The sequence below is a fragment of the Gymnoscopelus braueri genome, assembly GCF_963280865.1.
Source record: "Gymnoscopelus braueri genome assembly, chromosome: 2".
Lineage (NCBI taxonomy): Eukaryota > Metazoa > Chordata > Actinopteri > Myctophiformes > Myctophidae > Gymnoscopelus > Gymnoscopelus braueri.
The window spans coordinates 2,500,886-2,521,506 of record NC_137604.1 but is presented as its reverse complement, the minus strand read 5'-3'; the positions used below and the strand labels follow the sequence as shown (position 1 = coordinate 2,521,506).

Below are 20,621 nucleotides of genomic sequence, written 5' to 3'. Positions count from 1 at the left end.
ATATTTCACTTTCAAAAAAACTTTGGGTCATTTTATCGTCTACACAGGCTTTTGTGAGCCCCCCAGACCGTTTTTAAGTTGCTTGATTCAGTATTTAGATATTTGATATCCATTTTATCAGACACGCCCCCTATACAAACCCATTATAACTTCAAACTCCATTTTTAACCTGTTAGATTCATCAAAAACACAACACTTTTTTCATTTATTTTATTACATTTTTTTATTGTATTTTATTGTTTTCATTTTCCATTTAAAAAAAAATAAAAAATAAAAAAAGTTATCGAAAAAACACGGCCCCCTCGTGTATTAGGAGGGCAGGGCGAGTCACCAGAACCAAGGACAGGTGTTTTTGATGAATCTAACATGTTAAAAATGGAGTTTGAAGTTACAATGGGTTTGTATAGGAAGGGGGCGTGTGTGATAAAATTAATTTCAAATATCTAAATACTGAATCAAGCAACTTAAAAACGGTCTGGGGGGCTCACAAAAGCCTGATTAGACGATAAAATGACACAAAGTTGTTTTTAAAGTGAAATAACCCTTTAATGTCCTGAAGACAGTCATGGACAGACTGAATGGAGGGATCATTAACAGGTCTCAGCAGAAGGTATGGATTCTAGCTTCACACCAGGTATAGCTGTTATAATAAGGCCTTCCCTATATCTGAACCCATTGAGACCTGAGGCCGCTTCTAAGCATGTGACTGAGTACAATGATATAGGCCGAGAGTAGGCATTTGTCATTTTTCAGTTTTTTACAGATTATTAAAGTACAGTATATAAGCTTTCAAATGATGTGTCATTCGCCCCCACAAGACCGACAGAAACACACAGAAACACTGCTGTTTTTTGTAATGTAATTTAAACCACTTAATGATTCTAAAATGACTATCTTTTGGAATACAAACCTTCAATATTCGAACTGTGTTAATATGAAAAAAAAAAGAAAAGCACAACAAAAAGATATATATATTTTGCTCTTTTCTACTGTTTCTCAATGGCCGAGTTGATCCCCAAATCTCAAGCCACAGTCACAAATGTTCTAAATCCTAACAGTTTTTCGGAAAAAAGAAAAAAAAATATATGAAATTTTTTTTTCAGGATTTTTCAAAAATAGAAGATCTAACATAGATCTGCATAGTGCGGCACTCGGTGCCGCGCTATGAGCTTGTATATCTGCTATTTTTGAATAGCCAAATAAATCTAAAATGACACAGATGCGTTCCCGGTTAGCCATGGTTCACATGACGCTTGTATAGAAGCGTCATGGTGCCGAGTCCCCCTGGTCTAAAGTTGTGTTCGATTTTTTCACATTGCCATCTCTCACATAAACATAAACGTTCAGATTTCAAATATAAAGTGCTTACCACCGAGCCACGGATGTTACAAGGCGACGCGAACCGCAATAAGTACTCGTATCTCCCGTATTGTTCAATAAAAAGCATTTTAATCCCATCGCCGGCCATTTTATTTTTTATTTTTGTAATGTATCAGAGTGCAATACACCTCCCAACCATTAGTGTCGCATGGTTGGAAGCATCAGAGAAAATTTGGAGAAAATGGCCGGCGATCGGACTAAAATGCTTTTTATTGAACAATACGAGAGATACGAGTACTTATCGCGGTTCGCGTCGCCTTGTAACATCCGTGGCTCCGTGGTAAGCACTTTATATTTGAAATCTGAACGTGTATGTTTATGTGAGAGATGGCAATGTGAAAAAATCGAACACAACTTTAGACCAGGGGGACTTGGCACCATGACTGTCATGGTATGACAGTCATGTTTCAGGGCTACGTTCCCGGTCTATAATGGGTTAACAGAAAAGGTTCTGTTATTCAAATAGGACTGGGAACCATTGTAAGGCCCTGAATGCTATCCTCATGTTTAAAACGGGCCAAGAAAATAAATCCCGGTTTATACTTCTTGGTTTATGCTCTGCGTCTGCAGTGTGTCTGCAGTGTGTCTGCTGAAAACAGCCGAGCGGGCTATTCTCAGCGTTCTTGCGACGCCGTCATATGACGGGGGATAAATTAAGCCTGAGTGTGATCAGCTGTGTGGAACGCAGCAGTAACATCTAACGCTATTAAAATAGCACAACGTTCCTGGAATTGGTGGACAAAGGCACATCATTAGACAGACCAAAAAGGAAGACTCAGTGCTATGCTGTGGGCTAAATCCTGACTGAATCCTTTACTGAATGTAATTGTCATTTAAAAAGGAGCAAAGCTGTGGGAAGAAGAACTTTCTTAAACTGAAGAACATTGATAGAAATGGGTTTTTGGAGAGGGGTTTGGAAATTGGTGTTTTTAATGAGAGTGGACCCGCTGCATGTTTAAAAGCACCATGGATTAAATATGTTTACTAGGCAGCTGTTTATTATTGATAGAATACTAGAACCAATACTGTCTAATACTTTAAGCTGACTCTGTGTGTGTGTGCGTGCACGTGTGTTTGTGTGTGTACGCGCACGCGTGTGTGGGTGTGTGTGTGTGTGTGCGTGTGTGTGTGTGTGTGTGCGTGTGCGTGTGCGTGTGCGTGTGCGTGTGCGTGTGCGTGTGCGTGTGAGTGCGTGTGTGTGTGTGTGTGTGTGCGCGTGCGTGCGTGCGCGCGTGTGTGTGTGTGTGTGCGTGTGTGTGTGCGTGCGTGTACAGTATGTCTGCGTGCGCTCGCACGCCTGTGTATCCCGCAGGGGTGTGATCAGAGGATGATACACACACTCTCCCCCCCCCCCACACACACACACACACACACACACACAGGCTCTGGACAAACAGTGGGCCGTGCTCCTGCATGAGGGGGGGGGTTGGGGGGGGTCATTAAATATGGATTTGGGGCGAACAGAACAGAACAGAACAGAACACAGAACGCAGAGCAGAACCCTCTCTGGGACGCTACGCTGCAGCCAGGACCAAAAGCATTATTATTTTATTCCACTTGTAAAATGTCACTGTCACACATGGACTGTCAATGTGCTGTCACTGTCACATCATTGTCATACACATGATATGGATGAAGACATTATGTAATGGTGTCTGTCTGCTTGTCTGTGTGAAAGAAATGCATAAAGTCTTCATTGATTGAATACTTAACAGTTTTCAAATATTACAGAGGTAGGATTTTACAATGATTGTTAAAAGGAGAACACAAAAATACATACGGTCTTGTTTCCATTGTGGTTCTGTGTATTCAATTCATCAAGAAATTACATACGCGGCCCGAACCTCTAGAGTTGTGACAGATATGCCCATATATGGAGATCTGTGTGTCTGTCAGTACTTGACTTTGGGTTATGGACACAAACAGAGGCAATAACAGCATTATTGTTATTATTATAGTATTAGTATAGTATCCTTACTATACCTGCGCACTCTTTGTGGAGCCACCGTAGCCAATTTTCATAGACCTGGTTGTGCTTGTTTCTCTCACTAAACCTGGCAACTGTCGGAAAACAACACTCAGACAGCAGGCTGCACGCAGAGCTGTTGTTTATAAAGACGATAACGTGGTTAACACATCGGGTGCCAGAATTTTATAATAACAGATTACGTTCGGTGCCAGAAATCTCACCGTCTGCAACGCTGCGCTGTTTAGAGCTGTGGGCTCCACGGCGAGCACACGCACGTAAACAATGCATGCGCAATGCACAGCAATGGATGGTCCTGGCTAAAGCCTGGAACAACAACATGTCTCATGCGAGTCACCGTTGCGGAGCGATCGCGCATCGAGAATGACTCGTTTTGCCCACTGTACAAAGTTAAGGAGATACAGAGGTTTTTAGCAAGGTTTCCATCGGTCCCTCACTTCTTAGAGTGTTCATGGGTGATTCCTGCGCTAGCCCCTCCCGTGTGGATAAAAACAAAAAAAAAACAAAAAGACTGAAAACGCGTAATTTTACGGTTTCGGCACCCGATGCCTTAATAATGTTTTTATTCTGTGTCTCTCCAGGTCATCCCATGTCACCGCTGGCGGGTGAACTCCCCGGTGACTCGTCATCGGCGTGCCGATACTGTCTCTATGGCAACTGTCCCGGTGACGGGGAGAACGCCAACGACCGCCCCGAAGACCAGACACAGCAGCACCACGGTTACCACGGCGACAGCCCTTGCTGCCGCGGCGGCGGCGGCGGTGGCGTTGACGGACCGGCGTCTCGGCCAATGAGAGGAGGGCTGTGTGGGCTGTGTCGACTGTGTGGGCGGGCCTGGGCGGGGCTTCAGAGCAGCATGGACAAGGTGGTGAACAGTAGATACTTTTAACATTAATAAATGTATGATAATAATAATCATAATCATAACAATACTCATAATCATATAGTTTATGCTATATTATATATTATTACTATTTTCAGGTGCTGAACAGCAGATACTTCAAGAGAAATAAATAGTAATAATAATAATATTAACAATAATAATAACAATAATCAGTGGTGTAAAGTAACTAAGTACATTTACTCAAGTACTGTACTTAAGTACTGTAAAATTTTGAGGTGTTTTTACTTTAGTGGAGTATTGCCAATTTTCAATAATTTATAGATATAAATTATAAAACATACATTATCATTAACCACTTCAGCCCTATTTTATAACTAGGCTATTTGAAAATAGCAGAGCGAGAGAGCCATGGAAACGGAATAGATTGAAGAGAGAGAGAGAGAGAGAGCGAGAGAGCCATGGAAACGGAATAGATTGAAGAGAGAGAGAGAGAGCGAGAGAGCCATGGAAACGGAATAGATTGAAGAGAGAGAGAGAGCGAGAGAGCCATGGAAACGGAATAGATTGAAGAGAGAGAGACATGGAAACGGAACAGATTGAAGAGAGAGAGACATGGAAACGGAATAGATTGAAGAGAGAGAGACATGGAAACGGAACAGATTGAAGAGAGAGAGACATGGAAACGGAATAGATTGAAGAGAGAGAGAGACATGGAAACGGAATAGATTGAATAGAGAGAGATGGAAACGGAATAGATTGAATAGAGAGAGAGAGATGGAAACATAATAGATTGAAGAGAGAGAGAGAGATGGAAACGGAATGGATTGGACATCTCAACCTATTGCCATTAACAGGAATCAAACTCTCAACCATCGGACTGACAGGCTGCAACACTGCCTATAGTGCTATAGCTTTGACCATGCTGATGTTGTCTGTTGAAGATCATAAACTCTTGCCTTCTGTCATGAACCAAGCCCCTGTTTCACTAACAATAAGATCACTCGTTCACAAACCATTTACCAATAGAGAAATTGTATGTCTCCTCGCAACCGAAAACAGTGAAAGCAGCCAATCTACAAGCTCAGAAACACGTTGCTATCTGAAAAGTTGTGAGATTGTAGATCAGCTATTTTCACAATGAAGTATGTCATACATTAACAACAGTACTCTTAAATAAGCATTTCATGTTATCTTTAACAATTGCACATGCAATCATGATGTGTGCAATGCAACTTTAATGAAGCCTGCATCAAGTGAGGTTTGAACTGGCGACCTTGAGGTTGTGAGGCACACTTTTAAACGAGAAGCCATTGGACCGACAGACCTGAACTGGTGAAAAAGCAACTCACACAGATGATATAGTTTCAAGCAAATAGCTGAAAAATCCTGGGTTTAAGTGTTTTTCAAACTGCTCAAAATTGCGGACAATCTAAGGGCGGAGCTTACTGATCAAAGCGATAGATGTGTTCCTCATGAGTCAAGGCACATGTGTAAGCAGGTTTAATGGCTGTCGGCCAAATGAGGCATGACTTTTGCCTGTTTAAAGTTTGCATTTTCAAAAAATTGCTATAGCGCAATTGGCCAATTTGGCCAATTTGGCCAATTGGAGTAAGATTGGTTTCAGTGATATTTGGAATGGCCCTCAACCTTTCTGCAAAGTTTCAAAGAAATGTGAGTCTGCATGTATGTGTTAGGGGCAGATGAATAATTTTCATAAAACTGCAATAGTTAAAATCTATATCCTCCTGGGATTTTTGAGTAATCTGCACGAAACTTTACACATGAGCTTTGGACCTCTGCCGACATAACGATGGGAGCGGATTTTTTCTAAGTGAAAAAATGCAGAAGTTAGGAGCCAATGACTGTTTTTCATATAATTCAAAATGGTGGGAGATCTAAAGGTCAAAAGTCAAAAGGCAAGTGTGAAAGTTGTTCATCATGAGGAGACGCATATGTGTATGGAAGTTTCATGGCTGTAGGTCAAACAGGGCATGAGTTGTACCTGTTCAAAGTTGGCATTTTCAATTGAGTGCTATAGCGCCACCTTTTGACGAAAGATTGTGAGATTTATTTCTTGATCGTTTTTCATGACCATCTACCATATGGCCAAGTTTCGTAAAAAGCGTATGCACGGTTCAGCCAGAACTGCCAAAAGTGGCAGAAGAAAAAAAGAGGGGAACATTAAGACAGGGCCAGAGCTGAGCTCTGGCCCCGTAATAATAATGCTATAAAATATCATATATTATTTAATAATGTGTTATTATTATTATTTCCAGGTGGTGAACAGCAGATACTTCAACAGAGGCATCATGGTGGCAATCCTCATCAACACTATGTCCATGGGGATAGAGTTCCACCTGCAGGTAGAGTGTGTGTGTGTGTGTGTGTGTGTGTGTGTGTGTGTGTGTGTGTGTGTGTGTGTGTGTGTGTGTGTGTGTGTGTGTGTGTGTGTGTGTTGGTCTGTACTGGTAATCCAGACATCATTGCACAGCTCTCTGGCTGATTCACCAGATGTTGTTGTTGCCAATAAAGGCTCCAAATCAGATTGTATTCTTTAAGTGGCTGCAAACCTTCCACTCTGAGCTTAGAGGAAGCTTTTTATGACCAGAGTCATCAAACACCAGCCTCTCCTCCAGACCATCACTGAGCTGTGATACCAGCCTCTCTCCTCCAGACCATCACAGAGCTGTGATACCAGCCTCTCTCCTCCAGACCATCACAGAGCTGTGATACCAGCCTCTCTCCTCCAGACCATCACAGAGCTGTGATACCAGTCTCTCTCCTCCAGACCATCACTGAGCTGTGATACCAGCCTCTCTCCTCCAGACCATCACAGAGCTGTGATACCAGCCTCTCTCCTCCAGACCATCACAGAGCTGTGGTGATGACTGCAAATGTATAGGACAATAGGTTCGGCCAAAAAAGGCTGCCAACAACTTGGGTTCCCTAAACAAAAGCAGCCAAACTGCTTGCCGTGCTTGTTTCCATTGTGGTCCTATGTATTCAATTCATCAAGACGTGTAAAGACATACAATACTATACAAGAATTCATCAATGCTAGGAGCAGTAAAAGTATATTTTATAGATGTCCGATAATATCGTCCTCCCGATATATATTTTTTAAAATTGTTTAATAATAAGTTACAGGAGTTCTTACTGTATGGTGTGTGTGATATGAAATGTGAGCTTACCATAATCACAGTAATCCTTAATCGTATTCCATCATATTCAAGGGCTTTTGGAGAGAAATGAGACAGACTCCAGTCACTTTCAAATTAGAGCACTGCAGAGGGCAGGTGTGTGTGTCTGTGTCCAGCTGACGCTCGTTAATGTTATATGCATCAAGGCAATTATGCTTCTGCATTGTCACATAGGCCAACATCTAATCTGAGATTAGTGGGACTATTATATTATAGCTATTTTTATTCTATTAGATATGTGATGTTACCTGACAATTAGTTGACTTTTGGTGAATATATCGGTATATATCGGTATCGGTTGATATCGGGATTGGAAATTAGGAGTTGGACAATATCGGAATATCGGATATCAGCAAAAAAGTAAATATCGGACATTCTTAGTATATTTACAGAAAAACAGTGTGTGTGTGTGTGTGTGTGTGGGGGGGGGGTTAATTTATTTTGGCTGGAAGACTTGTCTAGGTCCAGTTGTAAATAACAGACGGTGCTCTGTTATGGTGCTTTTGAAGGAGGGTAGGACTAGGGAGTCACACTTTGTGATGGCTGGTGGTACAGCGGGGCATTCCACATTCTGGTGGCATAACATTAGAATGAATTCATTCCCATGTTTGTGCCGAATCTGGGGGGAATGAGATCAGTGGAGCTCCCTCGTTTCTCACTCTTTTGAAGTAGTTTGACAGGTACAGTACATGGGCACTGGTCCCTTGAGTATCTTGTAGACCTGGAGCCACCTCACACTAAGTTCAAACTTAGCGTAGTTATAGCAATCCAGGGACGTATCTGTGTCATTTTACATTTATTTGGCTATAAAATAGCAGATCTACAAGCTCATAGCGCGGCACCGAGTGCCGCGCTATGAGCTTGTAGATCTGCTATTTTTTTTAAACATCGTGAAAATGTGTGCAACTCTTTGAATATATATATATATAACTCAAAATCTTTGCTTCTGAGGGTCCCTGGAACAAAGATATGTTACAAAATGTTAAAAAGAATTGTATAAATATATATTTAAAGATTTGCACAAATGTTCTCGATTTTTCAAAAAATAGCAGATCTACAAGCTCATAGCGATGAGCTTGTAGATCTGCTACTTTTGAATGGCCAAATAAATCTAAAAATGACACAGATACTTTCCTGGTAATTTGTTTTTCTTTAAAGCCATTTAAGCTATAACTAGGCTAAGTTTGAACTTAGTGTGAAGTGGTGCAACTGGCTCCTGGTCCATTGCAAGTTGATTTGCTGTGTCCTCTACCCAGAGCCATCCTATCCTAGCATCATGAGCAGGGGTTAGGTGAGTCCTAGGTGTGAGGTCTAGTAAAAGCCAGTTTGTTTTGAGAGGTCTGTAGTTTAGATTTTAGTGCCTTTGAGGAGCTAGAGTACCCAGAGGTGCATAACGTTGTGGCTTTTATTATATTTTATATTTCTATCCCACGATTTTTGTAACACATTTTTTCCACCCAGTGCCAATTGCCTATAAGCTGTAATCCTGGGCGGTACTCTCCCTCTGCCAGCCTGGCCAGAGCCCAGAACTGAGCTCATGCCTCCTTCAATGCATGAGGAGTGAGCAGGCTGCTTCTTATCACCTGACAGGGGGGAGTTTCCCCGGTAGGACGTAGCTTCTTATCACCTGACCTGGTTCCTTTCCCCTCCATCAGGCGCCCCGGCTGACCAGGGGGAGGCAGTATAGAGACCAGGATTACTTATGTTTTTTGTGAGGGTGTGCAAACTCCACAAATAAAAGCGAAAGGTTGTTACTTATACCACTGAGGGGGGTTTGTGTATTTGCCCGGGATTTATTTAGTTGACAGTCCTTTTTCTACAGCACCTTGTAATAATTATGTCCCTGTACTTGTACCCTCTTACGTGGACCTAAATACATTATTAAAGTGTGTGTGTGTGTGTGTGTGTGTGTGTGTGTGTGTGTGTGTGTGTGTGTGTGTGTGTGTGTGTGTGTGTGTGTGTGTGTGTGTGTGTGTGTGTGTGTGTGTGTGTGTGTGTGTGTGTGTGTGTGTGTGTGTGTTGATATATGGTGGACACGTTTATTCTGAAGTTTGGTTGAATCACAAAACCTGCTTTATAATCAGCACCATACTGTTCACAGCGTGTGTGGTTGTGTGTGTGCGCCCGTGCACGTGTGTGTGTGTGTGTGCGTGTGTGTGCGTGCGTGCATGCATGCAGGAAACTAATTGCCCCTAGTGGGATTAATAAAGTTGTTTGTAGTCAAAAAGTGTGTGTGTGGGTGCATGCATGTGTGTGCGCGTAAATGCGTGTTTGTGCGTGCAGCGTGTGTGTGTGTGTGTCTGTGTGCATGCATGTGAGTGAGAGAGAGCGCAGGAGATGGAAAAAAGTTATGAGATCTGAAGTGTTAATTAACGTGTGACACTGCTGGGAGAAGAGGAGGGGTGTGTGTGTGTGTGTGTGTGTGTGTGTGTGTGTGTGTGTGTGTGTGTGTGTGTGTGTGTGTGTGTGCTCAGACACATGCTCTATGGGTTATCTCTCATTTCCATTGTCCATAATAGAATAATTACATAGTTATAATGATGAGTCATACAGGAAGCAGAGCTGTGTAATTATTACTGTCTTCTGTTTCCTCTACAGATCAAACACATGAATGAATACAGTTATTATGTTTTATTAACCTTCATCTGTTTGCTCATGCAAACAAACAATGATATTATATATTAGTATCTGACAGCCTCCTTTGTTTATAGCAGAGGGAGGTGCATCCTCCTCTGTTTATAGCAGAAGGAGGTGCATCCTCCTCTGTTAATAGCAGGAGGTGCATCCTCCTCTGTTTATAGCAGAGGGAGGTGCATCCTCCTCTGTTAATAGCAGGAGGTGCATCCTCCTCTGTTTATAGCAGACGGAGGTGCAGCCTCCTCTGTTTATAGCAGGAGGTGAATCCTCCTCTGTTTATAGCAGGAGGTGCATCCTCCTCTGTTTATAGCAGAGGGAGGTGCATCCTCCTCTGTTTATAGCAGGAGGTGCATCCTCTGTTTATAGCAGGAGGTGCATCTTCCTCTATTTATAGCAGGAGGTGCATCCTCCTCTGTTTATAGCAGAGGGAGGTGCATCCTCCTCTGTTAATAGCAGGAGGTGCATCCTCCTCTGTTTATAGCAGAGGGAGGTGCATCCTCCTCTGCTAATAGCAGGAGGTGCATCCTCCTCTGTTTATAGCAGAGGGAGGTGCATCCTCCTCTGTTAATAGCAGGAGGTGAATCCTCCTCTGTTAATAGCATGAGGTGAATCCTCCTCTGTTTATAGCAGAGGGAGGTGCATCCTCCTCTGTTAATAGCAGAGGGAGGTGCATCCTCCTCTGTTTATAGCAGAGGGAGGTGCATCCTCCTCTGTGTATAGCAGGAGGAGGTCCTCCTGCTATAGAAATGTGGATATTAAAAACAGAAACAGAGACAGAGGAAGTTGCTGATGTGAATCTTCAGTGTTCACAATCTGCTCTTGCGTTACGTTGTCAATCAAATCAGCATGGCAGAGCCGCCTCATCTGATCTGACACAATTGGGTTGAATTTTTTGTCCCCTTTTCATGTCGGAGCCTCGTCTCTCTCACACACACACACACACACACACACACACACACACACACACACACACACACACACACACACACACACACACACACACACACACACACACACACACACACACACACACATCAAAGCCTGACGGTGGCTGGCAGTGACATTGAATGAATGACCCACGCAGATCTCTGTTACGTCACTCTGTCTGTCCTGTTCTGAAGTGGGCCTCATTGATTACTTCAAACATGTCTTTTTTTTATGAGTCAGTGTTAATTTCGTCGACTAAAAAAACTATGACTTTTTTCAGTGACGAAAACTATATTAAAAATGGAAAAATGTTGTAGATTAAAACTATTTTTTTTTCAGTGAGGAAAACAAATTATTTTTAGTCAACTAAAACTAAAACATTTCAAATGACTAAAATGTCACTAAAGCCACACAGATTTTTTTTTAAAAGAAAGAAAGCTTTCGTCAAAAACATTGTAGTCATTGTAGTCCAGGAAACAAGGCTACGAAAATGTATGGATTTCCGTTGTAACTCGATCATAAACGACACTGAGTCACACACCTGACCTGTTTATTTTTGGAACTCAGTTCTTATATCAGAATCAGAATCAGAATCAGTTTTATTGTCACATCACAGGTTTACAAGGTAAAAAAGTGGGTGAAATTCTTTTTTGTACATCGTTCCCATCGCAACGTTAGTTTCCATAGAAAGAAGAGGGGGGGGGGAGAAGAAGAGGGTGGGGGGCAGGTGGGAAGGAGATCAAAAACAAGAGAGCAACAGAAGGCCAGACAAGTTATCTACATATTTACAAATTACCTGAGATAATAAATAAAACTAAAAATGCATATGACGATGCATATGCATATGACGATATGCATATGACGCCGTGCTAAGATGACCATAATGGTGTTTTCATTTGAAAGAATACTTTAGTGGGAGTGACATCAGGACTTTGATACTGTTTTGAAATTCTCCATTAAGGAATGAATAACCCCTTGAGATGCTCATGCCCCCAACACCCCCCCCCCCCTAGTTAAAACGTCTTCCCTGAGGCTGCTGTCACGATTGCAACAAAAAAAAAAACTGCCGGAGCCATAAAGCAGACACACACAAACACAAAGAACAAAAGTTCAAAGGGTTTTCTATTCACAACACGGGGGAAGTATAGGGGGGGGTCAGGCGATGGCATGGACGCAGCGAGGTAGCGGGCATCAAGCAGACAGCGTCGGTACGGGTGATTTCCTCAGGCTACGGGGAGGGAGGCGGAGGAGATGCACTTTCACAAGAGAAACAACAAAACAAAATAAGATGTAAACACTGGCGTTCACTGACAAGCCATCCACAAGTAATATACTAGCGGCTATTAGCATGTCTACTGGTTGTTAAGACGATGTGAAGAGCAGGTTTTACATAACTGTAGACCAAGGGGTCTTCAACAGGGGGTCCTCAGAGTTACTAGAGGGGCGGCCAAATCTTTTGTGATTGGATTCTATTATCCTTATTCTGAAGATAACTTAATCCAAAAAATAGCAGATTTACAAGCTCACAACGCCTCGCGCTGCGAGGCGTTGTGAGCTTGTAGATCGGCTATTTTCGGCAAAGAGGATTGTTGTTTGGTCTATGAAATCTATGAAAATACAATTTCATACAGTCTGTATAGTGAGGGGGTCTCTGCCTCATCCCTCGTTCAGCCAGGGGGACCCCTGCAGGTTTTTCACATACTGTGGAGGTTGTTGTTGATGCGTTGTGATGGCTGGCAGGTTCGCTCACTGATGGAGATGAGATGAACAGAGACAGGTGTGTGCCAGGCTGGAAGCAAGGAACACAGACAGACAGACAGACAGACAGACAGACAGACAGACAGACAGACAGACAGACAGACAGACAGACAGACAGACAGACAGACACTTATTGTTTATGCCATAAAGACATCCACAGGTTTTATAGCAATTGTTGAAATTAGGCCTTATAACGAAAAAACATCACATGGATGCACCTGGGACGTATCATCAGTGTTGTAGCCTGGGGTCATAGGATGTTTCGGGTCTCGCAACAACATACACCCTCGCCCAGGTGACCCAGCCAGGGTTGATCAAAGCCCCGACTTACGTCCCAGGTAGCTACCCACGGTCAGTCAGTCCTAAATAGGGAAAGACAGGGCCACTCAATACGCTTGTCCGAAACTACTCAATTCAATTCAATTTTATTAAAGTGTCTCAAACAAGTTGTCTCAAGACACTTTACATGTAGATAAGAGACCCGACATCCCACCCTGAGCAAGCAATTTTGCGACAGTGGCAACGAAAAACTCCCTCTTAACTGGAAGAAACGTCAGGCAGACCCTAGGCTCTAGGGTGGCGGCCTTCTGCCTCGACCGTGTCGGGGGAAAGAAGAGAGAGAGAGGGAGAGACAGACAGACAGAGGAGAGACAGAAAGAGATACAGTGCAAGTAGTAACAATAACAATAGTAGCAAATATAATAGTGTAAGATAGTATATGATAATATAATATAGTACAGCAATAGTGTGTATGCAGTATATAATGGTATAATATAAGAATGTTAAGATAATATACAGTATAGTGTAGTGGTATAGTGTAGGGCTGTAGTACTCGAGACCGGTCTCGGTCTCGAGACCGGTCTCGAGACCGCTTTTTGATTTACTCGGTCTTGTCTCGGTCTCGCCCATAATTTGACTCGGTCTTGTCTCGGTCTCGCCCATAATTTCACTCGGTCTTGACTCGGACTCGGACTAAGGGACTCGGGACTCTGCCCCCACCGAGTCCACTCGAGTCCAAGACCAAGTCACTACAATGCAATGAAATAATTTTATTATACCCATATTATGAGGAGCCTATTCACATTAACATTCTAAGAGAGCTGTCTGGCGCTTATGGACAGCTGTCTTGGAGCGCATCATCTCGTGGTTGACAGCGCAGCAGCAGAACACACTCTGCCATGTCCCTCTAGTTTATATTATTTTTAAATTATTTCCACTAACAGCGCAAGCTTTCCAGGTGTTTATTTATTTATTTATTGTGTGTTCACTGTGTAGCCTGTGGTTGTTTTAATAAACGAGATTCTCTAAAGATGATTAGAGACGGCTTTCAGTAAGGTTTCCTTGCGCACATTATTGATTGCCAGTGGCTGACAGCGCGTGTGCGCATCTAATCACAAAACCTGAGGCTTGATCAACAGAAAAATATAGATTAATACATTTGACAAAATACAGCGAAATCCCAAAATTATTAGTCTTAATATCCAGTAAGCAATAGAAATGAACTGCAAACAAATTCAAAGTTATAGGCTATCAATATCACACAAAAGTAGAGAGAAGCTGTGATCTCACCTCACAAACAAATGGACAAGAAATAAATAATCCTTTTGCAAACAACATCCATGTTCTGTTTGTTTGTCATTGTCAACAATGATCTAAATGGAAAGTTTATTTCAGCTATGTGACAGTTTGACATAGTTTGAGCAATTTTTGCTGTGCAGTACAGTCCTTGTTTAAGTTCATTGCCTTCACCTGTTGTTCTGCTGTGCGCAACAGGGCATATCTCCGCCAGGCCAGGTTTACCTACCCAGGCCATGAAATTCATAGGCAGTCATCGTAGCCAATTAGAATGAAATATGCTAAAACTGACTCATGTACTGATACAGAACCGTCGCTGTTGGGTGGAAACCTTGTATGTTCCTTTTTTTTTTTTTTTTTTTAAACTGGTGAAAATAGCCAATCTACAAGCTTCAATTATTAATAATTAAGAAATATTATATTTTAAATAGTGCAAAATCAACTAAAGTCATTGTTAGTGCAAGTTCAATGACATTTAATTTGAATGAAAATAATTTGTGGGGAAAATACATAAAATCTGTGAATCTAATGTGATTCATATGACCCCTACTTCAGTCAGTGAAGTCCAGGGCTGAATGTGACAAATATTGAGACCAATATAACTTAGTACAAATATTGGTCATTTGCCAATATGGTTTATATTACACAGATAGTATATAGTACTATTCTTGTACTATATTAAAATAAAACCATCCTTAAACTTCAAATTAAATTCATTATGTCCGTGGACTTTAAAAAAAATGTCCTGGCATTTGGCCTTTGTGCCCTAGAAAATGACAAAAGGCCAAGTGGCCTTGCCCCTGGCCTAAAATGATGAAATTCCAGGCCTGGTCACAATGCGTCATGGGACGCATTGTGAGCTTGTAGATCTGCTTTTAAAAATATATATATATATATATAACTACTGTAGCCTGTTATTATGACGTTTACATATTTTAAAACAGAAGATGCAAACGCATATTGAATGACAGTGCGTTTAAATCGAATGTCTCACCAGTGTTTGAAACACTGATTCATTGCTGGGGTGTGAGACTTGGTTGGTCAATAACTTTACCATTCACATGTAATTCAGTCATTAAAGTAGCACATATCGATGTGCTATGTAATGATGGCTCCTTGTCATTAAAGGGGAGTAGTTTTCATTGTTCTGTCTGTAAGGAACATGTGTAATGATGATAATGGCTCATTGGTCAATTTGGTCATTGTTGTTTGGTGTAGGTTTACCATTGAGATGTAATTAATTCAGTAAAAATAACTAAATAGCTAATTGCTCTGCCATTCATTAAAAGATGCAAAGAATGTTTTAAATGTCAAAATAAAAACAAAACAAAACTAGAAAAAGTGCTCCTCGGAGCACAGGTCTCCGCCAGGTCAGGTAGGTTATTGTGGCTTCCTGGTGGCACTATAACAGGCCAATGTGAAAAGGGCGGCATTTCTTCCTCTCTAGTGGGAATGTGTGTGGAAAATTTCACGGAAATCGCATGCTGCGTTCATGATTTGAGGCATTTTGTTCCAAACTGATCTATCCTGCAAACTTTGGAAGCTAATGTTAGCAAATTAGGATGCAATATGAAATATCGGACACATCCGTCTTGATCACATGACTATAGAGATACTGTGTACTGATTTGAGTGATTTTTGGATAGAATCTGAAGGAGTAATAGCAACAAATTTGTTTTACAAAAGTCAGCCTCCTGGTGGCGCTCTAACAGGCAGATGTGAAAAATGCAGGGCAAGGGTTTTTCCTTTGCCTCTAGGGAGTGTGCAAAGTTTCCTGTGGCCTGTCATAGCGCCACCATGAGGCTGATTTGAACATTTTCTATAAAAAAAAAAAAAAAATCTGGTCTCGGTCTCGACTCGGTCTCGCCTCCGGTCGGTCTCGGCCTCGACTCGGTCTCGCCTCCCGTCGGACTTGGTCTTGACTCGGACTCGACCCCCTCCCTGGCCTCTCGGACTCGGTCTTGACTCGGACTCGCCCCCCCTCGGACTTGGTACTGACTTGGACTCGCTTTAGGTGGTCTCGACTACAGCCCTAGTATAGTGTAGTGTATTAGCAATCCACGGTCGTGCTCCATGGAGAGGCCCGGTCCGCAGTCACAGTGTTGAGCTGCAGCTGGGGGTCCGTAGTGACAGTCCATGGACCTGCGACGTGGGAAATAAAAGAAACTCCGGGGAGCGGGTCCCCGGTTGTAGAATTAGTGGCAGGCCTTACTAGAAGGCCTCTACTCTGCCAGGAATGGGGGAGAAGAGAGGCTCTGGCACGTGGAGGGACTAGGCTTTGTGGATGGCCTCCTGGCCGGGCTCCTCCTCCGTCTCACCAGGTCCAGGACCTGAGTGTTGCACCAGACTCCCCCCGTTCCAAACATTCCATTCTGGTGTGATGGTGTCTTGGCCCGTGGTGGTACTGCAGGCTCCCCTTGCGGCTTGCTTGAATGGCCCTCCTAAAGGCCTCACCGTGGATTTGTTGGGCTTCTTCCTCACGGAAGACACAGACTGGGGCGCCAACCCAAACTTCTCCCGGATGCCGTCTACATTCCGGCTGTCACCCGTCTCTCCGGTGGTCACCAAACTATTCCTGGTTGTCACGTAGTCTATACATTCCTATGAGCCACTATATATAGAATAACTATCTTAAAGGGATACTTCACCAAAAACATTACTTTTCTATCAACTAGTCACCCCATGGAGACTTGATTTCATGGCTATTTTTTTTTGTTTTTGTCTCATTCCTAAGACAATAATTTGATGACCAGCGGACCGGTAGGCAGCGGTTCCGGTAGGAGACACAAAGGAGACTCTGCCGGGCCATCAAATTATTGTCTTAGGAATGCGACAAAAACAAAAACAAAATAGCCATGAAATCAAGTCTCCATGGGGTGACTAATCCATAGGAAAAATAAGTATTTTTTGGGGGTGAACTATCTCTTTAAATGTCAAATGTTCAAGCATGTTCAAATCATGTATACTTTACCTTTTTTTCAGAGCATTTTCCCAAAGCATACAGGCTTCTCATGTGCCCACTACTCTTCTGGTTACCCAGTAGTTTAACGAGTCATATTTGCATACTACTGGTGTCACGGCCCCTTGGCCTGACCACACAGGGCCTGTGTGGTTGTATGGTGTACTTGTGTCTCTATCTCTCACAGATATCCTATAGGCGTCGGCCAACTTGGGGTTCCTCATTAGGTGCATTGGGAGCACCTGATCAATGCTCCCTGGAGCCCTATGTAGGAGTGGGTGGCAGCCATTCTAGGATTCCCTCTTCAGATGACAACACTCTTTTGTTCCTTTGCCTTATGACTTAGTTCACACACTTTACAACACCCCACACTACATTGAACACACATCCATACATTGCTGACACTACTTATTACTGAATTACACACCTCATACCTTTTGTACAGCATTATTTAAGTTAATTTGTTAATAAATCACTGTTACTTTTAAGCACTGCCATGTGTCCTCCTCAATTTGTCATGGCCCACGGGCCGGGTTGTGACACTGGCCTTAAGTAACAAGCAACCAGAGTTGGGTTTTAAAAACAACATTCTCTCTAGCCTGGCGGACTTAAAGTGCAGCGCTGGCGCTTCAGGGAGTGAGATGACGTACGTACAGTCAGAGCCTCAGAGGATATACTTACCTGCTGCCTCCATTGTTTACATGACTGGCAGCTTTGACAGCGCTAGAGAGAGAGAGAGAGAGAGAGAGGGAGAGAGAGAGAGAGAGAGAGGCTGACGGAGGCATAATGCCGGAGGCGTTATGTTTCTGGGTTGTCCATCCGTCTACATGTGTCTGTCCGTGTGTCCGTTCGTATACAGTACGTACGTATGGACGTACAAGTAATTATATACATCCCAACACTGTGAATACCATATCTCAGGAACACCTTGAGGGAGTGTCATTCACCATACGAGTTAATCCCTCAGTTATAGTATTTATTTACAGCACCGTTGTGACGCAGAGAGAGCTGAGCCAGAAGCTCTGAATCTACCGCTCATCTTTGTTCCTACTCTAACGTATGGTCAGTGGTGTAAAGTAACTAAGTACATTTACTCAAGTACTGTACTTAAATACAATTTTGAGGTATTTTTACTTCACTGGAGTACATCCAATTTTCAGTACTTTTACTTCTACTCCACTACATCTCAGAGGTCCCAGGATTACAAGCTTAGGCAATTGGCACTGGGCGAAAAATGGGTTACAAAATAGTGGGATAAAGATTTAAGAATGAAGAAGGTGTAAAAAGCAAAGAAAAAAAGAAACTCAATTGAAGAGCTAATCTAATTTACTGTGCGTGTGCGTGTGCGTGTGCGTGTGTGTCTCTGCAGCCTCAGGAGTTGACGGACATCTTGGAGATCAGTAACATGGTGTTCACCAGCCTGTTCAGCCTGGAGATGCTCATCAAGCTGCTGGCTCTGGGTCTGTTCGGATACGTCAAGAACCCTTACAACGGCTTCGACAGTGTCATCGTCATCATCAGGTGAGCTGTGTGTGTGTGTGCATTTTTTATTTAACCCAGTAAGACCTGAAGACAATTCTACAAATGCTACAAGGGATCGTCTTGAATGCGCCCCACCGGAAGTCTCGCTAGACGAGATTTCAATCTCGAGATTTCAATCTGGTCTAGCGAGACTTCTGGTGGGGCGCATTCAAGACGATCACATTGCATAGTGTCCTGTCACTATGAACGTCAGATATCACCAAAAAAAAATAACACCCAGTGTGAAGTGGGCGGTGTGGTCACAGTGGTCATCACAGTGATGGAAGTTCACTTAAAGAAAAGTAATATTGTGGACCCCTAACTTAAAAAAAAACATAAATGTGTTTTTATTAAATGCATAGTCCTATTTATAGGGCTATGCACATGTGTCATGTTTCACTAGCCAATCACAGTCCTGAATAGACTGTGATTGGCCAATCACGGTGCAGGGTTAGGGGGGTACACTGGTGGCCAATCACAGCGCAGGGTTGGGGGGGTGCAATGTCCAAACCTCACATATAGGGGCGGTTTCACCGCCCCAAAAAAAAAAAAAAAAAGCTATTAAAATATGCGATCTAGCGCAATGCCTATTGGCGCACGTTTTAAGCTGTGGTGGACCCGGGATGGAGTTATGACATGTTTCTACTGTACCATTCATCCTAGGGTATCATAACGTCATAGAAAAGGTAAGAAAAACCGTGGTCCAAAATACCCCTTTAACACATCGGGTGCCGAACACGGTCTGAACCGTGTTTTCAGTCTCTTTTGTTTTTTCGTTTTCTTCCACATTGGAGGGGCTGGAGCAGCTCTGGAATCACCCGCGTGAGAGATGTTATCGTTCCAGGCGTTAGCCAGGACCGTCGTGCAAAATGCACGCATGCTTTGTTTCACATGGAATGCTCGTTGTGGAGTCTACAGCTTAAACAGCGCCGCGCAGCTCAACGGTGAGATTTCTGGCACCGAACGCATTTTATAAAAGTTAAGTGCTGACATAAAAAAAAGTTTTTAATGCATAGTATCAGCGAAATAAATAAATATAGAATTTCAGAATTCCGACACTGGTGTCTGAAAACCTTATTGACAGGAAAAAAAGCAAAGGATGAAATGGTGAAATCAGCTGGCAGCCTGGCACACAGGGCGGGCATCGATGCCACTGTGGCCTTTGGGTGTATAATTCTTTCAAGTGCATACGGCCAAAATGAGGGGCAACGGCGGCCATCGCCTTCATGGAAACTGAACCATAACAAGATAGGCTGTACCAAAACAATAGCTATTAGGCCTATAGTGGAGACATTTAGGCTCTTACAAGCTGTCAACTATCATGATGTATTGTAGAAGTATTATAAGTGATGGTATAATATAAAGGTTAGATACAAGCAGCTATATAACTCCTTCCTCGATGGCCTCCGTGAAACTCCTGCCCTGATAGCAGTGGTGGAAAAAGTACTCAAATTCTTTACTTAAGTAAAAGTACCAATACTGCAATATAAAAATACTCTGTTACAAGTAAAAGTCCAGAATTAAAAATTTACTTGAGTAAAAGTACAAAAGTATTGGCATCAAAATGTACTTAAAGTACCAAAAGTAAAAGTACTAAATATTTGAAAATAGCAGATCTACAAGCCCACAACGCGTCGCGATGCGACGCGTTGTGAGCTTGTAGATCTGCTATTTTCAAATAGCCTACAGTATAAAATAGGGCTAAAGTGGTTAATGTATGTTTCATAATATCATAATTTATATCTGAAAAGTAACTAGTAACTTAAGTTTTCAAATAATTGTAGTGGATTAAAAGTACAATATTTGCCTCTGAGATGTAGTGGAGTAGAAGTA

General features: G+C 42.6%; 2 protein-coding genes across 2 annotated transcripts in view; one reads left to right on the top strand and one right to left on the bottom strand.

Annotated features, from left to right (window-relative positions):
* The window catches only part of LOC308076077 (uncharacterized protein), a 382,945-nt gene that overhangs the window by 72,223 nt on the left and 290,101 nt on the right, over positions 1–20,621 (bottom strand). The gene's annotated exons all lie outside the window — the stretch shown is intronic.
* The window catches only part of LOC308075118 (voltage-dependent T-type calcium channel subunit alpha-1H-like), a gene marked incomplete at its 3' end in the record, with an annotated part of 187,170 nt that overhangs the window by 33,690 nt on the left and 132,859 nt on the right, over positions 1–20,621 (top strand). Inside the window, 3 exon segments of the mRNA XM_080414756.1 lie at positions 3,949–4,235; positions 6,488–6,574; positions 18,637–18,788. Coding sequence (XP_080270882.1) covers positions 3,949–4,235; positions 6,488–6,574; positions 18,637–18,788 — 526 coding nt within the window.